This window comes from Primulina huaijiensis, chromosome 11 (genome assembly GCF_012295235.1).
Source record: "Primulina huaijiensis isolate GDHJ02 chromosome 11, ASM1229523v2, whole genome shotgun sequence".
Taxonomy (NCBI): Eukaryota; Viridiplantae; Streptophyta; class Magnoliopsida; order Lamiales; family Gesneriaceae; genus Primulina; species Primulina huaijiensis.
The window spans coordinates 21596328-21621629 of record NC_133316.1 but is presented as its reverse complement, the minus strand read 5'-3'; the positions used below and the strand labels follow the sequence as shown (position 1 = coordinate 21621629).

Here is a 25302-nt window from a genome sequence, read left to right as displayed (position 1 = left end):
GTTAAACATATAAAAAATTTAAAAATAAATATGAGAAATTAGAGGAAAATGTTGGGGAGAAATATTTCTCCTGCATGAGGTGATTGAAGCGTGATATTTGAGTTATTGTACTGTATAAAATATTGAAGTTTCACTAATACCACGAGCTATAATTATTAGTAAAGTGATCAATATTCGATCCTACAATTACTATCATCATATTCAATGTCATGTATTCGATTCTGATCGATTGAAAAGATAATGCAATTAATGGGAATTGGGGAGAAGGATTGTTGGAGATCAATAATTCTCCTACTGTGTTGGAAGAGCGATTTACGAACTACTGATTTTGGTAAAGTGAAAACACTTGATTCTGCAACAAATTTAATATTAAAAACATAGTAACGATGATAATAATAAAAGAATTTTTTTTTTACAACTTAACTATACGTTACACGTTCAATGCGTATGCGTTGGGCGTTAGTGTGGGTCTATATTGGAACCTGGGAGATTTTCACCCACCCTTTTAATGATATTCCGAATTTTTTATTAATTTATAGATTAAATTCACTTCTATACTGAAATATTTATATTTAAACATACTATAACGACCTATTAACTAAATAATTTCATTTTTATTTATAAAGTAATCATTTCATGTTGGCATTTCCAAAAAGAAGGTTTTCTACATGGAAACATTTTCATTACAGTTAATCTCATATGAATTTGGATTCTTTACTGTAGTTAAAAACTCAGCACATGATGATGTGCACTTTTTATATGAGATGATCATCTCGTGTAAAAAGAACACAACATCGATGTTGTGTTTTCAGTCACAGCACAAGATCCAAATCCATGTTAAAAGAGGGACAGCTTAATTTTTCGTCGCAATATACGTACATCGAGCAGTTTTTAGATTTAATTACCGCATTGAACTTAATTGGTCCACATTTCGGACAACGTCGTCATCGAACTTATTTTTATAGAGCTTTCAGAAAGCTGGATAAGGCAGGAGTCGGGCAATGGATTGGTGTACATATACAGTAGGCTAGCTAGGATTTTTTCCCCATGAAATTGGTGACCTTTGAGAGGAACATATTTATTTTATTTTTTCTAAAATAATTAACTCTTCCACTGAGTTGAATATTAATGGTTAATTCCTTCTAAAAATTTATTGACGCTAAACATATGAAATATTGTTTTGAGTTCTTCTTTTCGAAACTAAAGACTTGAATGAAAACAACGTACGTACACCGACAGAACCAAATAATTATATAATGGATATTAAAACATGATCAAATTATAGTTTGTGGTTTGAGCCTCCAATACAAGTCACTTTCGTACACTATATGCAGAGGTTTCCATCATTGGCGTTGGAAGTCGTGATTAAAATAAATATAATGTTCTGTTTGTTACGTGTGAGGTTATAAGTAAATCATTAATAATTAGAGTGATTAAAAAATGAGAGATATGGATTAATAGTATGATGTGATAAATAATATAATGTTTGGTATAATTTTAAAATGAGGAATTAATTTTATAAATTTTATTACAATATGCCCCAAGTATTAATTAAATATATATTCTTAAAATAATTGGATAGATAATTAAATATTTATAATTATAATTTATATTTATTAAATTAATTTAAATATATTTATTATAAATAAATTTGTAAATACGTATTTACTTTGATAATTAAAATAACAATAATATTTTGAATGTTAATGTTAAATAAAGTTTAGTAATAATTACAATATTATTGTTTTTTTAAAATAATTATAAATATTCTTAAAATAATTCGATAGATAATTAAATATTTATAATTATAATTTATATTTATTAAAATTAATTTAAATATATTTGAAAATATTACGGTAATCATTAAAAAGAATAAATTAGAATTTAATAAATATTTATTTTCATAAAAGAATTAATTAACAAGATTAGAAATTTATAAAAATTTAATTTAAAATAGATTTGCATTACAATTTATTTTCTTTAAAATGTTTGAAAATAATAAAAATATATGAAATTAATTTATAAAAAAATATAATAAAATTTAAATATTATATTAATTATTAAATTTTCACTAATTTTAATTTTCATATTATATTGAAGAAGATAATGCAAGGATATGATAGTCAATATACAATCTTATCATTATCATTATTCAATAATTATACACTATCACACCTTTGAGAAGGGATATTTAATCACACAAATAACATGAATAGTGAGGGCTTTCAATCATAATCAAGGGCCTCCATGCTAAATTAAAAATGAACCAAACATGAGATAAAAGATGATTATTTAATAATCATTCTCTTATCATGTCTACCAAACATAGCCTAAAGGAATAACAATATAATCATCCAATAGTGTGTTTTTACGTAATTTCATCCAAAAAAGATCCAGATCAATTATGTGAGAACCCAAATTTTTGGGCACGTAATTAATTAAATATAGACATGTATAAGAATTTATTTTCGAGTTATAACAAATTCGAAAATATAAATAATTCATGGAAATCAAAATCCAGTGCAAGATACACAATAAATTAAGGCTGAATATCCACATAATTGGAAGGAAATATTACATACAAGGTAGATTTTCTCAACAAGGAAGCATATTAATATGTATGGAAGGAGCATCTCGATAATTATGGAATAATTATCTCGTAATTTTGGAAAGAAATCAATCGGTTTATGGTAAGATTTTCACCTCACCCCTATAAATAGGAGGACTCCCTCATTCATAATTCACACCTCAATTTTCGAGTTTTTGCTCTCCGGGTGCCGCTGAAATTTTGAAATTTTGCTCTCCAAAAATTCTGCACGAACCATCAAAATTCCGTCCAGGTTCAGAAATTCGTTTCTCTCTCCCGGGTGCTTAGAATCCGATCTCCACTGTTCATAATTTCGTTGACGTACTTCGGAACGTACTGTCAAAATTTGAGCCCGATCCAACGGTTCAATAAGGCGCAATGAATTTTTCAAGATGGCTGATTTTCCGGTAGATGTGCTGCTGCGTTTTCGAGGTGTCAGTTGAATGATTCTTCTATAGTTTTCGAATTCTTCTTGTTTTCTTCAAGTCTAAGGTAAGTGGGCTTGTTTTAAAGTTGAAATTTCTAATTTATGCATATGTTGTTTTCGAAAATTCGGTCGAGCACTGTCGTTCTGTCCATACGTTTTTTTCTTGAAATTTGGTACGCTTACGTGTTGGCACTGTGAGGATTCCCTGAAAATGGGTGGAATTCCAACATATGGCCATTCACGGTGGGATAGAACCGTTTTATGGCCTCGTCCCCTTAGAGGATTAAAACTTAAGGACTGATATCAGTATACCATAGAAGGTGGAAGAATCGCAGTGCTGTTATGATATGAATATGATGATACGTTATGAAAGCATGATATGTTTATGTATTATTTTTTGAAAATTGTGTAAATATTTTTATGTTGTGCTCGAACGGCCCCCGCTTACTGAGTGACGACCATATCACTCACCCCTTACTCTACCCTCCCCAGATAAAGTACAGGGAAGAAACAGAGAAAGAAGAATCGACACCAGTTTTTGGACTGATAGTGGACGCATGAAGAATTTTAATTAAGAATATGTTCTTGTAAGTTTAATTCAAGTTGTAAACGCTTCCGCAGAGATTTTTATCGTTTTCAGAGTTACTATTGTAAAGACGATTCCATTTTTATGGTATTTATGATATAAACTGGTTTTGGTTTATACTGTACTACGAGGCTTGTTGTTTAGCAATTCTATGATTGTTGAATAACGCCGGTGTCGACTAACCCCGGTCTCGGGACGTGACATTTAAGTGGTATCAGAGCCGCCAAGTTCATAATCCAGTTGGGAAGAAAAAAAATTGTCAGATTATAGCAAAATGTTGATGCAGTTACCTTTTGAACGACCACCGAGTAATATTACAACTTTGTTGTGAGGCGTGGTCCGAAAATGCGAAATTATTTCATTTAGACCTCCGAAATTGCGTTTTTGCTATTTTAGGAAAGTTTCTTAGAACTCATAACATTTCGTAGGAAACTCGGAATTTAATTCTGTCAAACTGTTCTGAAATAATCTCGACGTATTCTTTCTATCCATGGGTCGATATCCAAATTTTCTATTTTTGGAAAAATTCTGAGAAAATCCCGTTCAACGCGTTTTTGGGACTATTTGTCGAATTTTTATGGAATTTTATTATGAGGACAATTAGTATTTTTATTTATTTTTGGGAATATACCATTCAGAGATAAGTTGACTTAAGCTTCTGATTTAAGAAGAAAAAATTTGACTCGAGGATGATAAGTTATTTATGAAAACTAATATGAGAAAGGTTGATATAAGAATTATAACATAAGTTTTGGGTATTCTACTATAGAAGTTGATTTTGTGTCAATAGTTAACTGTGTGAGCATAAAGTTTGGGTTATTAAGAATGCTAAGCGCTAACTTTAAATATGTAGGACATTTGAATATCTTGTGAGACAATATCTCTTAAGGAATTTATATTATTTTGGGATAACAAGTAGGCTATGACCTTACGTAAATAAAATAAGTTATGAGATATTGGTGAAAATCAAGAAAAGTATAGTACAATAAGTTTTGACTTTTATGGTACTAAGAATGATTCAAAGAGAATGACATTTAGTGAAATCCTTTGTGTTAGAGCGTGATAGGCTCATGGCCTTGATGAAAGTAAGATTTAGTAAAAGCGAAATTATTTGAGGTGACGACTAGATTATAATTTTTTGGGATTTAAGTCAAGAAGATGTAGATCGATATTGACTTAAGTTTCAATATTCTACTTGAGTTTTAAATTTTGAGATAATAATCGGGATAACTTCAAGATAAGATAAAATTAGTATCAAATTGCATATGTTTAGTGTCGACTTGATTCAACTCACTTCAGTAGATTTCGATGACATCCTAGGGATGAACTGATTATCTAAGAGCAATAGAAGATAGCCAGAGTAAGAATGTCAAACTCTGAACCCCGAACCAAGAAGAAATCAATTACCATGGCGATGCCAAGGAACAGAAGTACATTTTTTCTATTTCTCAGACTTGAAAAGCCATAATATCGGAAGAAAAATTTACCTAGCAAGGGTAAACAAAGTGCAAGAAGTAGATGAGCTGAAGTTGGAAGATATTCCAATAATAAGAAAATTTTTGGACGTTTTTCTAGAAAGACTTCTTGGAATAGTCTCAGACCGTGAAATAGAGTTCGACATAAATTTGGTATTTGGTATTACACTAATCTCCAATACAGTGTACGGAATGACTCCAGATGAACTCAAGGAGCTAAAAAAAAAAACAACAACTTCAAGAGTTATTAGACAAAAAGCATATTAGGTCAAGTGCATCCCTTTAGGGAGCTCCAGTCCTATTTGTAAAGAAAAAGATGGAAGTATGAGATTGTGTATAGGAAAAAAAAAAAAAAAAAACTCAACACGATCACAATCAAAAATACATATTTTCTTCCAATAATAGACGATCTTTTCGATCAACTTAAAAGAGCTACAGTCTTCCCCAAGCTTGACCTGAGGACATGCTATCATCAGCTAAAGGTCAGAGCAAAAGACACCCCAATGTCAGCATTCAGAATAAGGTCATCAGGAATATCAGTGGAACTAAGAAAGTAGAGGCAATTCTAGATTAGGCGAAACATAAGAATGCAATCGAAATTAGAAGCTTCTTTGGATTACCATGCTATTAGCCGAAATTCGTCGAAGGCTTATCTTCAGTAGTCGTATCACTGACGAGACTCGCACAAAAGAACTATGAATTCAACTGAAGAGAAAGATGTGAAAGAGCTTTCAAACATTAAAGGAGAAGCTAGCATCTACACGAATGTTGGTATTATCTACTGAAGACAAAAATTTTACCATCTACAACGAAGCATCAAAGGAAGATCTCAGAGGCGCACTCATGGAAGACAGGTTAGTCAACTAAAGTCGCATGAGCAAAACTACCATACTCACGATCTCGAGTTGACAGCAGTGATATTTGTTTTGAAAATTTGGAGACACTATCTCTACGATGCGAAGTGTGAAATATTCACATACCACCAAGCCTCAAGTATTTGTTCATGCAAAAAGAATTAAAAAAAAATGAGGCAAAGACGGTGGATAGAGTTACTCAAGGACTATAACTTGACAATAAGCTACCATCCCGACAAGGTAAATAAGGTAGTCGATGCCTTAAGTCAGAGTAACATGGGTAAGATAACCCTAGCATCACTCTCCGCGCAACCATCGTAACTATGCCTTTGGGAAACAGTCAAGTTAAATAAGAGTCGAGACATGACACTAGCGAAGTTCAAAAAAAAAAACAAGCCAAGAAAATAAAATCGTCAGATTTTCAAGTGGACCCAGACATAATCTTAGGGATGAGAGGACGATTATGTGTGCCAGACATCAACAATCTTCGATAATAAGTTATGTAAGAGGCGCATAAGTCAACATTCCCAATCCATCCCGTCAGTACAAGGATGTATAGGGACTTGAAAGAAAGTTTCTGGCGAAGCAGAATGAAAAGAGACATCGTCGAGTTTATATTTAAGTGACAAATATGCCAACAAGTGAAAGTTGAGCATCAACGACTGAAAGGACTACTGCCACCAGTAGAATCCTAGAATGGAAATAAGAACATATTTCCATGGATTTCGTTGTAGAATTACCAAAGTCAATACAGATTCATAACGGGGTACGAATAATCGTAGATAGACTCATAAAATCTGTATACTTTCTACTCGTCCGAAGGAATTATAATATTGACAAGTTGACTACTCTATACATGGATAACATTATACGGCTACAATCATAATGTTGGATAGAGATCCAAGATTTGTGTCACGTTTGTAGTAGAGCTTTCAAGAAGCCACAAGAATGAAAGCTACTTTTAGTACGGCTTATCTCCCTTAAACTGATGGCCAAACCGAGAGAATGATTCAAACCCTAGAGGATTTGATAAGGGCATGTGCCATAGACTTCGGTAGTGATTGAAATAAACATCTACCACTGATAGATTTCGGTTACAATAACAGTTATCACAACAATATTGGAATGACTCCATTTGAAGCCTTTATGGATGGAAGTGTCAATCACCGCTGTATAGAGAAGAAATAAAGGAGACAACCGTAACTGGGTCATAACTATTCCAAGAGACAATGGAAAAGTGGTCATCATCAAAGATAGACTTAAGGCTGCATAAGACCAGCAAAAGAGTTAGTTGTTTTTAAAAGAAAATCAATGGAATTCACATTTGGTGAAAAGGCTTATATAAGGGTCTCACTAATGAAAGAATCATTAGATTCAGTAAAGTTAGAAAAGTGAACCTTCGGTACGTAAGACCATTCGAAATTTTGAAGAGATTGGCACATTGGCTTACAGAATAACATTGCCATCAGATATATCTAGAATCCATAATGTATTTCAGAAGTCCAAACTAAGGAAATACATCCCGAACCCAGGCCATGTTATGGAAATTAAACTACTCATGATCAAAGGTAACTTGGCGAAAGATTTGAAATATGAAGATGTCTCTACTCATATTGTTGACACCAAGGATCAAATACTGAGATGACGTATAATTCCCTACGTCAAGGTGCAATGATCAAAACACACAGAACGAGAAAACTAATTGGGAGTTTGAAGAAAAAAATGCGCAAACAATATCCCTACATTTTCGAAAGTCAAGCCGACTCCAGTTTTGAGGACGAAACTTCTAATAAGGAGGGAGGGATGTGAGAACCCAAAGTGTTGGGCACGTAATTAATTAAATATAGACATGTATAAGAATTTCTTTTCGAGTTATAACAAATTCGAAAATATAAATAATTCATGGAAATCAAAATCCAGTGCAAGATACACAATAAATTAAGGCTGGATATCCACATAATTGGAAGGAAATATTACATACAAGGTAGATTTTCTCAACAAGGAAGCATATCAATATGTATGGAAGGAGCATCTCGATAATTATGGAATAATTATCTCGTAATTTTGGAAAGAAATCAATCGGTTTATGGTAAGATTTTCACCTCACCCCTATAAATAGGAGGACTCCCTCATTCATAATTCACACCTCAATTTTCGAGTTTTTGCTCTCCGACTGAAATTTTGAAATTTTGCTCTTCAAAAATTCTGCACGAACCATCAAAATTCCGTCCAGGTTCAGAAATTCGTTTCTCTCTCCCGGGTGCTTAGAATCCGATCTCCACCGTTCATAATTTCGTTGACGTACTTCTAAACGTACTGTCAAAAGTTGAGCCCGATCCAACGGTTCAATAAGGCGCAATGAATTTTTCAAGATGGCTGATTTTCCGGTAGATGTGCTGCTGCGTTTTCGAGGTGTCAGTTGAATGATTCTTCTATAGTTTTCGAATTCTTCTTGTTTTCTTCAAGTCTAAGGTAAGTGGGCTTGTTTTAAAGTTGAAATTTCTAATTTATGCATATGTTGTTTTCGAAAATTCGGTCGAGCACTGTCGTTCTGTCCATACGTTTTTTTCTTGAAATTTGGTACGCTTACGTGTTGGCACTGTGAGGATTCCCTGAAAATGGGTGGAATTCCAACATATGGCCCTTCACGGTGGGATAGAACCGTTTTATGGCCTCGTCCCCTTAGAGGATTAAAACTTAAGGACTGATATCAGTAAACCATAGAAGGTGGAAGAATCGCAGTGCTGTTATGATATGAATATGATGATACGTTATGAAAGCATGATATGTTTATGTATTATTTTTTGAAAATTGTGTAAATATTTTTATGTTGTGCTCGAACGGCCCCCGCTTACTGAGTGACGACCATATCACTCACCCCTTACTCTACCCTCCCCAGATAAAGTACAGGGAAGAAACAGAGAAAGAAGAATCGACACCAGTTTTTGGACTGATAGTGGACGCATGAAGAATTTTAATTAAGAATATGTTCTTGTAAGTTTAATTCAAGTTGTAAACGCTTCCGCAGAGATTTTTATCGTTTTCAGAGTTATTATTGTAAAGACGATTCCATTTTTATGGTATTTATGATATAAACTGGTTTTGGTTTATACTGTACTACGAGGCTTGTTGTTTAGCAATTCTGTGATTGTTGAATAACGCCGGTGTCGACTGACCCCGGTCTCGGGACGTGACAAATTATTGATGACATATATAGGCACATGCATATATGCCTATATATATAAAATCAGACGAATTATCGTCTCAATTAAAGACTCAAATATACCGAAATATATACGTAGCTCTGTCAAGGTTTAGCCGTGAAGAGTAGGAAATTTTTCCAGCAAAAGTGTTCATGTACAGCTATAGACGGAAAATCTAAAATTGAAGAAAACAAAATCGATGCTGCGTAATAATCAAGTATTATTAATTACTTGTATATACTAAATAAAAGATTTTAAAATTGAGATTTTCAGATATATTCTAGTACTTATAAGATAATTCTGAACTAGAAAAACTTTACATTCAAACTCCAATCTAATAGTAATTGTAATAAATTTTGAATATATACACCCAAAAATGGGTAATATGAGTTGAAATTCAATTTTCGAATAATTTTCTTAAATCAAATATTCTCACTAAGATCAAATCTAGCTATCCAAATACATGCAGTCTAAACTGTTATTGACCTAACGATCTCGGAAAACATATACTTGGTCATTTTCTCTTTTCTATCATTTATATCAAAGATCATTGCGATGTGGTATATAAATTTATGCATATTTTTTTGTTAACAGAAACACCCTGTAGAAATATTTTTATTGCATATTCAATTGATTAAGGCAAGCAAAAATATTTATCCTAAATAAAATATTATATCGGAGCTTAGTAGAATTTATTTCAAAAACTTTATGTGCATCGATGCATGTATACATACTACATATACCACATACATAAAAAAAATTGAGGTTTATTTGATGGAAAATTGCAATTTTAGTTCAATAAGTTGGTTTGTTTTGGATTTTAGAACTGTAATTTGTCGATATTTGGTTTTTATCTAGTAATTTGGATTTTTTGGAACATTTTTACGTCAGATAATACTAACCCATTAAATATTATTTATTTTCACTGATATTCTCTTGTATAACTTATATAGCAATAATAAATCTATATTAAACATCACTAGAAAATTTATGCAAATAAATATAAACAAAAATGAAGATAAAAAAATAAATTAAAATGACGTCTAAACTTGCCATTTTCTTTTCTTTTTCCATAGATAGATTTAAATTTGTATAATATAGACTTTAATCTCTTGTGTTTTTTTGTCTTTTATTATTAGTGGTCTTTGTAGAAACTTAGTAGGTTCATAAATTCACATGAATTGAAATTATTTAATTATTGAAATTATTTAATTTTTTTGCTAAGCTATATATAAATGGGAGATTTTCTTAAATAGTCTCGACCAAATTACTATAATCAATTTTAGCATTCAATTAAGTTAATTTATCAAAATAATTTTTTTATTATATCAAATTTCAAAGATATCATTTAAAACCTACTCACCATCAATTTTTCTCTCCATCTCTTTTCTTCTCTCATCAATTCCATGAGTTAGGAGCTTTGAAGCACATCCATTCTAGTTCTGCAAACATGTATGAATTTCATTTTTTTTGTCCACCTAATTTTTTTTACACAAATAATGACTATTTTTTTATAATATATATGTATGTATATATATATATATGTATATGCATAGATATATGGCAAAACAGTTTTATTTATGTCAAATTATTGAATATATTGACTCCAATAAAATTTCATAATTTTGATTTTAATTTTTTTAAAAATTTGACTTGAATATTATCATGATTTTTCCATAATTTTAAGTTTTTTAATTAAAGATATTTTTAAGTTGACATAAGTAGATGATTTGCGATTTATTGCAATTGGCATGAAGTTGTCTCTTTATTTATTTATTTTTTCTCGATAACTAGGTAGTAAAGTATTGGAGCAAATAATTTAGAATAAAAAAAATAATGTAGGATATTTCAATTATATAAGGCATAATGTAAAATGTTTAGTATAGAAGAACATTTTTAAAATTTTGATTTTGAAATGAGTTAGAATAATTAATCAATTTCTCTATATTATATAAATTAATCTATATTTAATTTTTAAAAATATTTTATAATTAAATTTCAAGAATTCACCGATAAAATAAAAACAAACTATGAAACAGTAATATAATAGAAAATTGAAGATATGTACAAGTACTTGACACAATAACTCTGAGAATATTTTAAATAATTTATAAAATACTTTTATCATAAGAAAAGTTTAAATAGTTAAAAGGATTATGGTTAATTATCATTAAATCAGATAATGATAAAAGCGGACCCGCGGCCAAATGCTGCAGCTCGATCCCCTCCACATTAATCACATGTCTAATGATCAGAGTACGTACTCTAAATTAATTTCACGCGGAGTCCTCAACTATGCCATGCATCACCGTTATTTAAACCCCAGCATGGAATGGAATGCATGCCTACAATTAACCTAAATTAACACACTCTCTGCAAATCTTGTTTACTGAAAATAATAGATATATAATTTAAGCATGGCTGTGGAACCTGCATGGGAAGAACTACTGGGGAGCAAGGACTGGGAAGGCCTTGTCGATCCATTCAACCTCAGCCTTCGGAAATTGATTCTCCGATGCGGCAACTTCTGTCAAGGAACCTACGACGCCTTCAACAATGACGAATTTTCCAAATACGCGGGCAGCAGCAGGTACGGAAAGAAATCTTTTTTTCCAGAAAGTGAAGCTCGAATCGGCTTCCGATTATCAGGTCCAATCTTTCCTTTATGCCACCGCGGAAGTCAGTTTCGCCCAGGCCATTTTTTTGCATTCCCTGTCTCACGATTCTTGGGACCGGGAATCAAACTGGATTGGTTATATTGCTGTCACCACGGATGAAGTTAGCCAGACCTTAGGCCGCCGCGAAATCTACATCGCATGGCGTGGCACGATCAGAGGCTACGAGTGGGTGAATGACTTGGTTGATGGGTAAAGTTACCGTTTAAAGAATGAAATGATTTCTTGCCTACATTTATGAAATTTTTGTAAACACGTTTGTGTTTGATAAACATCTTCACGAATATCAGAGATACACCTTAATAGATGAATTACAAGAAATATTACTCCCCGTAACCAAAGACACAAATTGATTCGAGGAGCTGAGCTAACTTGTTGAATTATCTTTTCTGTGGTTTCAAGTTTGTAAGGAAAAAGTAGGGTTTTCCTTTACTTCTATCCGTTACTTACGGGGCATTTGTGATAGCTACTTTTAGTAAAAAAAAATGGGATTTTTCAGCAATCGTAGTGTATGCAAATTAGTCGCGCGACTTTTCGCGCTAGTTTAATTTTCTATTTTGTTTGTGGTAACACCAGGCTTGAGGATATCGATGAATTGCTACATAAAGAGACTAGTGAAGAAGCCGATGAAAAAGTGCCTAAAGTTATGGGCGGTTGGTTGAAACTATACGTTTCGAGCAATCCTGATTCTTCTTTCACCAAATTCAGCGCAAGGACACAGCTTAGGTCAAAGATCCAAGAACTGAGAAACCAGTATAAAGACGAAAAAATGAGCATTATAGTGACAGGGCATAGTCTTGGTGGTAGTTTAGCCACTTTATCTGCTTTCGATCTAGTGGAAAACGGGATCACCGATATGCCGGTTGCGGCTGTCGTGCTTTGTTGTCCTCATGTGGGGGAGCAGAATTTCGTGGACAGAGTGAAAAAGTATCCAAATCTGAAAGTTCTGCACATCAAGAACGAACAAGATTTGATTCCTAAATATCCCCTTGAAATACTGGGATACAGAAGCCTCGGAACTAAGCTGGAACTTGATAACAACAAGTCTCCAAATTTGAAGGTCAGCACTAATCCTTTGGACTGGCATAATTTGGAAGCGCTTTTGCACACTGTGGCAGGTTGGAATGGAGAAAAACAAGCGTTTGAATTGAAGGTGCAGAGGAGCTTGGCGTTGGTGAATAAGTCGAGTGGAATCCTAAAGGACGAGTCTTTGATTCCGAGTAGTTGGTGGGTGGTGGAGAACAAAGGTATGATTCTTGATGAGAAGGGAGAATGGATTTTGGCGCCGGCCGATGCCGAAGATGTGCCCAAACCCGAAGTGATTTCATCCGACAATTTGCCGTGATTAATATTTGTCTTGCCTCAGCATGCAAGATTACTATTTTATCTTCATGTACATGAATAAGTGGCAGTGAGCCAGCCTTCTGTACTGTGTGCGGTTTGAGCTTGTGTGGATTGAAAGATTTTCATTGTTCTGTTGTATCTTTGTTTGTGTTTTGGCTTGTAAGCAAGTAAAGTGCATTTGAGTGTTTTCATATGCAGATATCTATTTCCCTTTCGTTATCGAAACCAAATTCATTGCAATTAGTGTTATTGTTTTTGCTGAATCCCTGAGTTCAAGAAACCCCACAAGCATTGAGAACTAAAAAAAAATTAAGCATATTGTAAATGATTCCTACTTTAGATAGAAAATATCACTGTAATGTGGTAACTAATGGAGCTCAACGTATGTACGGATTTTATGGCCACTCCTAACCTAACCTAACCTAACCTAACCGCCCTTTGATCATTTTCTAATATAATTTTGGGAAAATTGTAATTTTGGTCTTATATATATATTTTTTGCGATTTTGATCATCTATGAGTTATGTTATCGAAGTTCAATCTTGGTCATGTATCTTCCAATTTTTGTAATTTTAATCATTTTCATTTGAAGTGATGATATGTAACTATTTACGTCGACGTCATATTAACGCTATGTCGAAAAAAAATACAAATAAATTGCCAAGAAAAACAAAGATGACGAATTGAAATTTGTCACCATAGTTAATCAAAATAGCAGAAAGACAAATATATAGAAATAAAAATGTAATTTTCTCTATAATTATTTTTTAAAAAAATGGAAGGGTCTATAGCATTTCTAACAACCACATTTAAGTGTAGTCAAATTTACTATTCTAAAAATAAATTGAAAAAATATTCTTAGAAGTCAAATTTACTATTCGAAAAATAAATTGAAAAAATATTCTTAGAAGCTGCTAATCACAAATTATATTTACCAATTCATTAGCTCTCACTACAACAAAAATGACTTTCCGCAACGCATCATCAACAGTGTGCATTAAAAGCACGCTGCGAATAGTACTTTTAACGGCGTGCTTCAATATGTGCGCTGTTAATATTGTTGCACTTGACAGAAATAACGGCGTGCAGTAAAAGCACGCTGCGGAAAGTAATATCCGCAGCGTGCATTTATGTGTGCTGTAAATATTATATACTTTCCGCAGCGTGCTTTTAATGCGCGCCGTTAATAACATATATATTAACGGCGCGATTTAAAAGCACGCTGCGGAAAATCATATGATATACTATCCGCAGCGTGCAATAATGTGCGCTGTTAATACTCTATGCATTCACGGCGTGCAGTAAAAGCACGCCGTTGAAATGGGTGAATTTTTAAATTAGCGACGGTTTATTAAACCGTCGCTATTGTAACCTTGCGACGGTTTTAAAAACCGTCGCTAAATTTAGAGACGGTATACGGTTTAATAAATAACCGTCGCTTTTAGCGACAGTTTTTATTTAACTGTCGCTAATAGTTGTAAATCGGCGACGGTTATAATTAAACTGTCGCTACTAGCGACAGTTTAATGCAAAACTGTCGCTAATTGTCGCAAATTATCTATAAATATCCGATTTCCGTTCCACTTTCACATCACTTTACAACACTTAAACTTTTCTCTAATATGCGTTTTTAATTTTGGTTTAAGTACATTTTTTTAAAAATTTTTGGTTAATTTTTTAAGTGTTAGTTAAGAGATGATAGTTTTACTGAAATTTTTTTTAAAATTTATTAAATTATAAAAGTAAATTTTTTTTAATTTTTAAGCTAAATTTAGCGACGGTTTTATGAACTGTCGCTAAATGTAGCGACAGTTTTATAACCGTCGCTAAATTTAAACACCGTCGTTCCAGTAGCGACGGAGTAGTAACCGTTGCTAATTTAGCGACGGTGTTTTTGGTATTGAACCGTCGCAAATTAACGACGGGTATTTTTAAAATCGTCGATAATATTTAGATTTTTTTTTAATATTAACGGCGTGCATTGCACGCTGCGGATAGTTGTATTAACAGCGTACATATGCATGTCGTTGATAGTAGTACTAACAGCGTGCGCATGCACGCTGCGGATAAACTTGAACTTTCAACAGCTTGCAATTTCGCAGCGTGCAATGTGCGCCGCAGAAAGAGTATTTGCGCGCTGCGAAAAGCCATTTTTGTTGTAGTGTCTCTAATAGATCTTCAATTATTTGATTTAACTTACAAATTAAATAAATAAAAATCTAATGAATCTAACATATAATATAATATATATATATATATATACACACATACATACCACTTTCATTTGTGAATTTCCTTATTTGTCCTTGTTCATTTATTTAATTTAATTTAATTTAGCAAACAAATTAATAGGTTATCTTAGAAGTTTTTTTTGTAATTCATTGTCCATCTTAAATGAATTTGGACATTAATACAAATTCTTCTNATTTAAAAGCACGCTGCGGAAAATCATATGATATACTATCCGCAGCGTGCAATAATGTGCGCTGTTAATACTCTATGCATTCACGGCGTGCAGTAAAAGCACGCCGTTGAAATGGGTGAATTTTTAAATTAGCGACGGTTTATTAAACCGTCGCTATTGTAACCTTGCGACGGTTTTAAAAACCGTCGCTAAATTTAGAGACGGTATACGGTTTAATAAATAACCGTCGCTTTTAGCGACAGTTTTTATTTAACTGTCGCTAATAGNATTTATTCATTTAATTTAGCAAATTAAATTAATAATTTTTTAATGAATTCTTTTATAATTTATTGTCTATCTTAAATGCCTTTGGATATTAANATTTTTTTTAATTTTTAAGCTAAATTTAGCGACGGTTTTATGAACTGTCGCTAAATGTAGCGACAGTTTTATAACCGTCGCTAAATTTAAACACCGTCGTTCCAGTAGCGACGGAGTAGTAACCGTTGCTAATTTAGCGACGGTGTTTTTGGTATTGAACCGTCGCAAATTAACGACGGGTATTTTTAAAATCGTCGATAATATTTAGATTTTTTTTTAATATTAACGGCGTGCATTGCACGCTGCGGATAGTTGTATTAACAGCGTACATATGCATGTCGTTGATAGTAGTACTAACAGCGTGCGCATGCACGCTGCGGATAAACTTGAACTTTCAACAGCTTGCAATTTCGCAGCGTGCAATGTGNACAATAATTGTTTATGTAAGGAATAACAATCGAAATGTGACGTTTGAATTGTTTTACGATTTTAAAATATTTTAGTTAATGTTGCATCGTTACCCTGGTTATAACCTTTGGTAAAGCGACAAATGAATGATCCTACAATTGGTATATATAAGAGTCAAAGTCATGAGATCAATTCTCATATATTGCAATTAGTGTAATTATTGATATTGTTTGAGTGCAATAATTGTCCTTGTTGAATGCATCGATCGAATCATGATGATTGAGCTACTATACAGTTTAAAATATTTGAGTTGATGTGTAATATCTATTCTAAAAAAGGAAAAAGTTAAACAAAATTCGCAAGGAGTTAAAAGTTAGCAAAAACACAATTGATATTTAACTTAATAACAAGTTTAGGGGTTTTATTTTAACATCATTATGATAATTTAGTTAATTAAGAGAATTTTATTTGACAGTCACTATATGCACTCCATTTAAATACATTGTGATTTTGATTTTAGAAAAATTTACTATTCTCTTAATTTTATTTTTATTGTTTTCCATTGTGAATGATATTTGGATGAAAATTATCTTTGTTAATTTGAGAGAGCTGTCATTATGTTATAATCATGCAAATTGAAAAATGTTATATAAATAAGTGAATATATTTGATTTATCATTATGATGTATTTTTATTTATTGTGTTTTGATATATTTAGATCAATAAATACTCATAAACAAGATGTTATTTAAACGATTTTAAAAATTATTTAAATCTTGTTAGTATATATTTCATTATTAGTCACCCACGTGCATCGCACGTGATCATTCCTAGTTATTTAAATATGTTAAAATATGAAATTGAAAATGAAACTGTGCGTGAGAGATCCAACTGAGTCTACCAAATGATATGAAAGAAGAATTCATAATATTCCAGCAACTATTTGATCAATAAAGAGACCAGATTCCACAAGTGTCGGTTGCAGGCACCGCAGAGGTTTATTACAGTATGAATGGACTAAAATAGCAACCATTGAACCGAACGATATTTCTATACAGGATTATTATTACAAGCGGGACCAAAAGGGAGGCACTAGCCTTCTTGAAAGCCAAAGCAAGTACCTCTACAGTTGTGGAGAGAAGAACTATTCAATTTACATCGTATATGTATCGACATTGAATCGTCAAACTTGCTGGAAAAACGGCTGTACAAGAGCCGTAGCTTCAAAAGAACGGCTCATCATTTACCTTCTGGTATGGGGGTCAAGAGTTCCTGATAAAGCAAGCAACAATGTGAGCCAACTACTAGTTCCCTACACATGAAATCTACTACTAGAAACATTTGATAATTAAATGAGCAACAAAACAACTTGCTTTAGAAAGACATGAATGGTGTCGTCGCACCTTTGTCGATTTAACAAAAGTTTCCCAGGTGATAACACAATCACTTCTAGGTGCCTTAAGACCATGACCATGATTTTGCGGATTGGTTGCCACTTGCCACACCAAAAGATGAACGGAGGTATGACTTCTTCATGGAAATGGAAGGCAAAGTACGCCCAAGCCAAGAATCTGATGGAGATTTTGGCAAAGATGGGGGAACCAGAAATTGAGAGTCATTTGGATGAGTTCCTTTTTCTAGAGCTACTTCTTTTGGTTGTTGATCATCTAAACTTTCAGAAGAATCTTTGTCCATAACTTTTACATTTTTTGTCACAGTTGAACTGATGTTAATGTCTTCATTTTCTCCGTATGCCTCTGGTACATCCATCACACCTTTGGGGTTCAATTTCCAATTGCAGTTACAATAGTACTGACTCCATCAAATGTGTGACCATCCGGAGGTAACTCCCCTTTTTCATACCAAAATCCAGTTTCTTGATTGCTTCAGGTAATATATATCTATTAACTGCATTTGATCTACTTTATTGGCACTAAGTTTTAGGACTTCTCCTGAAACAGGAACTCCATTAGCATCTTCTTCAGTCAGTGGAGAACAGGAAGCCGTACTATCAGTTTCAACTTTCTTCATGGTATCTACATAGAGAGTTTTTTCCAGAGCAGATACCCATGCATCTGATTCCTCTGGACTGCCTTGATCGGCCGATAGTTCCTGAAAGGTTTTGGCATTAATCCTTGTGTGCTTTGTTTCGTCAGGAACCCCAATAACTTCTTGTTCTTCAATAAACGAAAAAGGTACACTACAACTTGATGATGCATCGCGGTTCTCTAGTTGAACATGTTCATTACCCGAATTAGTCCTATTCACCTCAAGTTCAGATGTTTGGATTGTGTCCATTGATTTAAGCTCAGAATTATCAGGCTTAGACCGCTCAATAAAATAACAATAAGGTGGGTCAACTCTGCATCAAAATGTTGGCATAAGTCTAAGCACGCATGAAGGTCAAAGATATGAAACTAAGGTTAATACCTCATTCCCCGCCTCTCTATAAGATCTGACTGAAGAAGCTCGATTTTGAGTTGTGTTAGCAGCATAAATTGGAACTCGGGTCCTCGTACTCATTGGAGGTACTGCATTTAAAATGCCCTTCTTGAGCAAAACCGGGGTAGCAGACCACAAACTCCTGGAAGTTTTTTATGTCGATAATAGTCATCGTCGCTATCCTCTTCTTCTTGTTCTTCCTCTGATTCATGGCTGATGCCCTCGGACCGTAGATGGGTCTGGTCCACTCTCGATAACCCAGATAGGTAGGAGCCCAGTATTCAAAAAGTTCTAGGAGGTCATTTTCATGATAGAGCCTCATCAGGAGGTCATCTCATTCACACGAAGTTGGTTTGAGGTCATTCGAGAGGTCATCTTGGCCGACCTCCCAAACGCCCATAATCATGCCAATCAGAAAAAGGAAGCCGACCTCCCATGATGATGGTATCGCGCCGATTGGAAAGGTTTAGGCTGACCTCCCGAGCCGACCACCCACAGGATCCAGATTATAGACGAGCTCCAGCTTATGAGAGCTCTTACTCAGACACTAACGGGTAGCCCACAAAAATCAAGCCCAAAAAAAGTAAATCCCGCAAAGGTTTAATCTAATTTCGTCCGAGATTCTTAAATTTTGGACCTACCAAATCGGGACCTTATCATTCTCCTATAAATACCAGGTTTCATTCATTCATATATTCACTCTCTCTTAGCACACACGTTGTTCTCTCAGTTTTCTGTTCTCTGACTTGAGTGTTTGAGAGGCTACGCCGGAACAACTTTCCGGCTCCCTTCTAACATTCTTGTTTGTGCTTCCAGATCTCGAAGGTCCGATCCGAGCCTCCCGAGTGAAGATCCGACCTCCCAGCTACCATCGCAGTTCTCAGCAACATCAATGGCAATAAGAAAAACGCTTTGCAAAACTAGGTCCATAGCGAAGCAATGGCTTACCATTGGTGACTATTTTCTTAGATTGTTGGGGTTGTTATCTGGTGATAGATTCCTTTTTGAATGCACACTGTGGTGTCTCAGAAGCCATTGCTATTGCAACGGGGAGAAACCTATCCATCATGAACTCCCGAGTTTTTGGGTCAGTCAAAAAACTTTCGGATGGTTCAGTATTTGAATCATCAGATCCACTTAAACCACTCACACTACAATTGATGAAAAAAGATTCGGTTCTCGAAAGTGTATCAGGTGCATCAACAAAGCTTTCATCACTATCCCCTGACTCAGAATGCATCCCCTTCTCTGTAATCTCGTCATATCTCTCAAAATTCTTGAAATTTTCATCATGATGCAGCCCACTCTGGGAGTCACAAGCAACTGTTACTATTTGAATTGAATTTTCATTTGGAATAACTTGATGTGAATGCTGCTGGCTAGCTTGTGGACATCTTACCGGAGAAAGCTTAGGGGCAATTGGAGGTCTGCCGTGGTTTCGAGTTTCTTGCTTCGACACTTCCTTTGGTTTTCCAGGAGTCTGTTCCCATTGAAAAGGCACGGCTCCAGGATTTCCAATTGGGCCAGATTTCAGTTCAGATCGCTAAGATGGAAGCTGAGGTGCGGCAGGCAGGGAATTGCCTGTTTTACCTTTGTCATCCTTTTGAGAGGTCACGGCTGGCGAATTTCGTCTCACTGATAGAAATGGTCGATTGAAGTTCAGTTTTTTGTCCTTCATCCGATACTCCAGTAACACCAACTTGCGATATTTGTGTCAAAATCACTGCCAATTTGGATTGGCTCCTCTATTCACGACCAGGGAGCAATTGATTGGTTCGAAAAACACCTCCTTATAGAAGTTCCTCCATCTCTAGCCTGCTCAATCTTCGACTATTGCAGCATATGACTATATAACTTCCTCTGTAAAGTTTTTATACATGTGCTTATTTATATGCATCCCCAAACTCATTTACAGAATTCAACACACATGGTTAGAACTTATAATCCCCCTATTGCTTACCTAAAAAAAAGCATGATAATTGAGCATGGAGAAAAAATCCACATTTCAACCTCAAGATGGGGACATAAATCTACAAACGAATCATAGATATTGACTGATTACTCTTTATTTGACTAAGGTTCTAATAGACAGATGAAAATGGACTTGATATAACCGAAAACAAGAAAAATTCGTATGCGATGATTTTTATACGTATCTGATTAACGCTACAAGAATTTGAAGCATACAAGCTAATAAAAGCTGAAAGTTAAGCTCACTTGAAAACAGAGATAAAAATTCACAATGAGCATCAGGGGCACTCCAAGAACACATTGATCATAATTTAAAGAAAATCTTCATATAAAATAAAGTTAAGCTAATACATTTTAGCACTTGCAACTCCTCCCCATTTTTCCAACTTCAAGGCTGATAAATAACATTTCTGGGTTCAGATTTCTTGCGGTAACAACCAACACCCCAAAAATCAATTCGACGGGCAAAAAACCAATAACCCGACATATATCAACAACTATTGATCACAAATTATCAACAAAAATAAACCCACTATGGTTTCTCCAGAAAATCTAGGCAGGAAGATAATACCTTCGGAAAAGTGACAATTTTGAAATGCCTTGTTTGGTTTACTCGGTCCAAAAAATTATCGAGCGAACATCATATAACAGATGCTGATGGGCTCTCATTTGTTGCTGATGAAAGCTGTAAAACAGCAACAAAAGGAAAGATCAGATTAGCATCCTTATAATATGAATATGATTTGTAGTGGAATTGATTATTAAACTGGACAGAGATGCTCACCATGTACAAAGCAAGAACAAATAGCAGTGGGTTATATTATACATATATATTAGCGTACGAAATTTAAAGTTTTGAAATTTATTACATTACTTAGTTTAGTAATATCTGGTCACCCATTTTTGGATCATGTGATCTAATTTTAATTAATCAATATATAATCTTATTTTTTAAGGGGATGGCTCCAAAAGTCAGCTTTACACATGCATCATTGAACGTTCATGAAACTTTATGAATTCTTGGAAATTGAAAATTAATTTATGGGCTATGATATCTAACTGTGAATTCATCACTTGGGGATTTTGGGTTTTACTATTTTGGTAATTGTGCAATTGAGTACTCAATAAGATCATTAGAGACACCAACTTATTAAATTTTTTAAAATGATATTTTAGAAATATATTCATTTCTTCAAAACGAATGAAATCGCTGCTTTGTAACGATTTCCAATCATTTAGCCTACAAAACATACACTAGGTAAACTTGTAGAAGACTCTTTAACTACTTTTATAAGATTGGAGTATGAGACTTTGGACTCAAACTTCACATCTTCGATCAACTCAATTAGGAGCAAATTATTACTCGTTCTATACAAGTTGGCATCACACTAAGCAAATTCTTATCTCAATCAAGGATGGGGAAAAAAGGGAAAAGAAAATTAAATCTCACGACTTTGGTTTAGAGGACCACTAACACACCAAACCTCAAACAACCCACTTAAATTTTCAACTTTATGCTCTCTATCTTAAAGGCTGTGTTGTATAAAAATTTGTGGGACAATCTTTAGTCTTTATGAACCTAGTGTAGAAATAAACATTAGGATTTGTTTGGGTCATCTGTTAAGCAATCGTAGAAAAGTATCTCGAGACAATTATCAAACTGGACTCTAATGCCAATGCTAATGTATTTGGGTCTCAAATCAAACAGCTCCTGTTCTCTTTAATTTATATTTTCAGACTGATGTTAATTTCCAAACTAAAAACGGGTAATCTAAATAATTTTTTTTTCAAGGATTTCGATTATATTTTATAATCCAAAGGTAAAACTGAAACACAATCGGAAAGTCGAGCTTATTCATGTCTAAAACCACGGCACTTGTACGTGTTGCCCCCAAACTCAAACACAGAACGCTCGGAGACTTTATTGCCAAAACTGTAAACGGGTACAAAACAGACCACCAAAACATCAACAAACTATCCTGATTCAAGAAACTCCTTGATCCTCTGTAATCACAGTCAGTTTGCATCAATCAGAAATCCGGCGCCTATTAACCGCAGCCTCGAAACGGCAGCACGAGTCTGGCCTCATCTCCGTGCTCATATCATTCTCTGGTGCAGGATAGTAGTCCTCTCTCAACTGCACGTCTCTTAGATCTGGTATCCGCAGCAAAAACATCATGAAATGCTCGTGAGCCGTCCCATGTATGAAAAGTTTCCTGAGCCCGACACATTCTTGCAGTAATCCGGCTGCCGGAAGAGATAAGCTCCTTTGGTTAACATCCCTGTCCTGTGGAGGCCAGTAATCCAGCTCAGTTAGACCCAAATCGCCTATACAGTACAGATAAAACCGTTCCCAAAGGCTCAAATCCATCTGCCCGGAAGGTGCAGTGTGGGCATAACCAATGGTGTCGCTGCAGTCTAAATGCATCCTTTTTAGGCTAGGATAGTTCATTAGAATGCTCAACCCAAATTCACGTTCAGAGGGCCTTGATAACTCCCTACAATCTCCTTCGACCTTGATTCGAATCTCCTCCAGCTTTGGACAATTTTCAAGTCCTGCAGATGATAGAGGAGTCAAAAGCTGGCCAACTTTGATCCACAGAGAAAGATATTGAAGCATGTCCCATGTTTTCTCCACGAATCCATTCTCATATGTGAAGCCATTATCGTTAAGATCGAAGCCAACATAACCAGAGTCAAGATTGTTTGAGTATTTGCATTTCTTGGGGGCACTGCCCGTGCCCGAGTAGCCACAACTGGAACTCATAAAGTAACTGCTTGATTGTCCACCAGGGGGATTTGATGCTTCCACTTGCTCCAAAACATTGAGGTCGAAACCGCCATTGATCCCATCAAGGTCCTCGAGCTCTTCAGCACAATCCCATATGCAGTCAATGTGAAGCTTCACGATTCGATCCTGAATTGGCTCCAATGCCTTCAAAGACGATGCTGCATCAAGATTCTTGCAACAGGAGATTCTGACGTCGACTAAAGTTTGACGAAGCAAAGAAACAAAAGTCCTCATCCCCCGCGTGGTTATTTTCTTGCAACCTTGAATCTCAAACTTTGCCAACCTACAACACCCTCTGGCAATTGCAATCAATCCCATGTCAGTCAAATCACCCGCATTTCTAATCGACAGTGACTCAAGCTTTTGGCAGAGAGCTACGCCATCGAGCTTGGACTCAATTGGCATCGAAATCCCATGAAATTGCCCCAATTTAAGGGACCTCAAGTTGGGGCATTTCGAGTCGAGAACCTCCATGGCTGGACCACTGTCTCGTACATTATTACAAACATCTAAAGCTAGTTCTACCAACAATGGAAGCCCTGAAAATACCTCAATCAAAGTGGCAGCATTAATCTTCGCGTCGTCTTGAGTGAATCCATCGTGCTCCGGATCACCTCTCGCAGTCGATAAAGCTGTAGTATCAGCCAAGTGAAGAAGTGACAACTTTGGGCAGTTCACTGACACAGAAACCAAACCCTCGTCGCCAACAAATCCGATATACCTTGGATCGAACGTACACGCAGCGCGAAATTCCCTTAAATTTGGACAAGATTTGGTGATAATCTTAATCTCATCGGTTTTAAAACCTTCAGAAAACGATGGGTTCAGAAGATTGAGGCAGGTGAGATTCGAGGCAAGTAACGGATATGATTCAAGAGCTGGAGGCACATCATCCGTCCAGCAATAAAAGGCCGAAAGATCGAGAGAATTTAATTGTCCACATTCATGAAACAAGATCTTGAGCTCATCACCGGCGGCTGATATTTGAGGTCTCTGGTGCCATCTGACCAGCTTCGCGTGTTTGAGATTGGGCCACTGATGAGCGATGAGCTGGATAGTTGAGGGGTTTCGAACGTAGAGCTTGATGGAAGACAGAGAAGGAAATGCCCGGTGGAGAAGGCGGGCGATGAGCTTAGGGTCAGAGGCGGCGGCGAGGGAGTGACCCCATGGGGAGAGAAGAGAGATGTCGAGGTGGGAGACATGTGTGAAGCAGTTGGGGACCATGAAGAGGTCGCGGAGGTTGCCACGGAGGGTGAGGGAAGCACGTGTGGCGCGCTCCAAATGGTACCACTTGCGGCAGACGATTGAGGCCGAATTTCGGCAGCGAACATCAGACACGGCGGCGATTATATTAGACAGGATGACGTCAGGGAGGTCGTTAATTGTCGTAGTGAAAGCAGCCGCCGCCGCCATGCGGGCTGAGTCCAAATCTGCTTGTATGTTCTAGGTGGATGGAGGAGGATGATGAGTTCTTTGTACAGAGTTGCTTTTGATATTTTTATTTCATTAATTAATTAAATAAATTAGCCAGGGCAGGCAGGGTTGCTATTTTATTTTATTTTATTTATCATCTCTCTTTTTTTATTTATATAATATTAATAATAATGTAGTGTACATCAACATTTATTTACTCTTACTTACAAAACAACATGTTTATATATTAATTACCGATGCAATAAATTATTTTATTTTGAAAGAGAAGTGGTTTTAATACTAAAATTAAAGACAGATTAGAATTATAAAACTAATATTGTTTTTTTTCAATTGCATAAAAAAATTATTTACAAAATTATTTTTACATAATCAAATTATAT

The 25302-nt window shown here is 35.0% G+C and overlaps 1 protein-coding gene, 1 long non-coding RNA gene and 1 pseudogene across 2 annotated transcripts; 1 reads left to right on the top strand and 2 right to left on the bottom strand.

Moving 5' to 3' along the window:
- The first annotated feature begins 11471 nt into the window (after nt 1-11471).
- On the top strand, nt 11472-13391 carry LOC140988188 (phospholipase A1-IIdelta-like; annotated as a pseudogene).
- A 3925-nt stretch (nt 13392-17316) lies between these two features.
- Nucleotides 17317-18954, bottom strand: LOC140987499 (uncharacterized). Its single transcript, XR_012177142.1, has 2 exons — nt 17688-18954; nt 17317-17556 (listed from the first exon to the last, which is right to left on the bottom strand). It is a non-coding gene; the product is annotated as an uncharacterized lncRNA (long non-coding RNA).
- Nucleotides 18955-22594: 3640 nt separating this feature from the next.
- LOC140987796 (F-box protein MAX2 homolog A) lies at nt 22595-24992 on the bottom strand. The gene has a single exon (XM_073456456.1). It carries the CDS (start codon nt 24899-24901, stop codon nt 22724-22726), a length of 2178 nt encoding a protein of 725 aa, XP_073312557.1. The 5' UTR covers nt 24902-24992; the 3' UTR covers nt 22595-22723.
- Between the last annotated feature and the right edge of the window lie 310 nt (nt 24993-25302).

Coding starts and splice junctions, on each gene's coding strand:
- LOC140987796 (XM_073456456.1), bottom strand. CDS start 24,901: ATGGCGGCGGCGGCTGCTTTCACTACGACAATTAACGACCTCCCTGAC.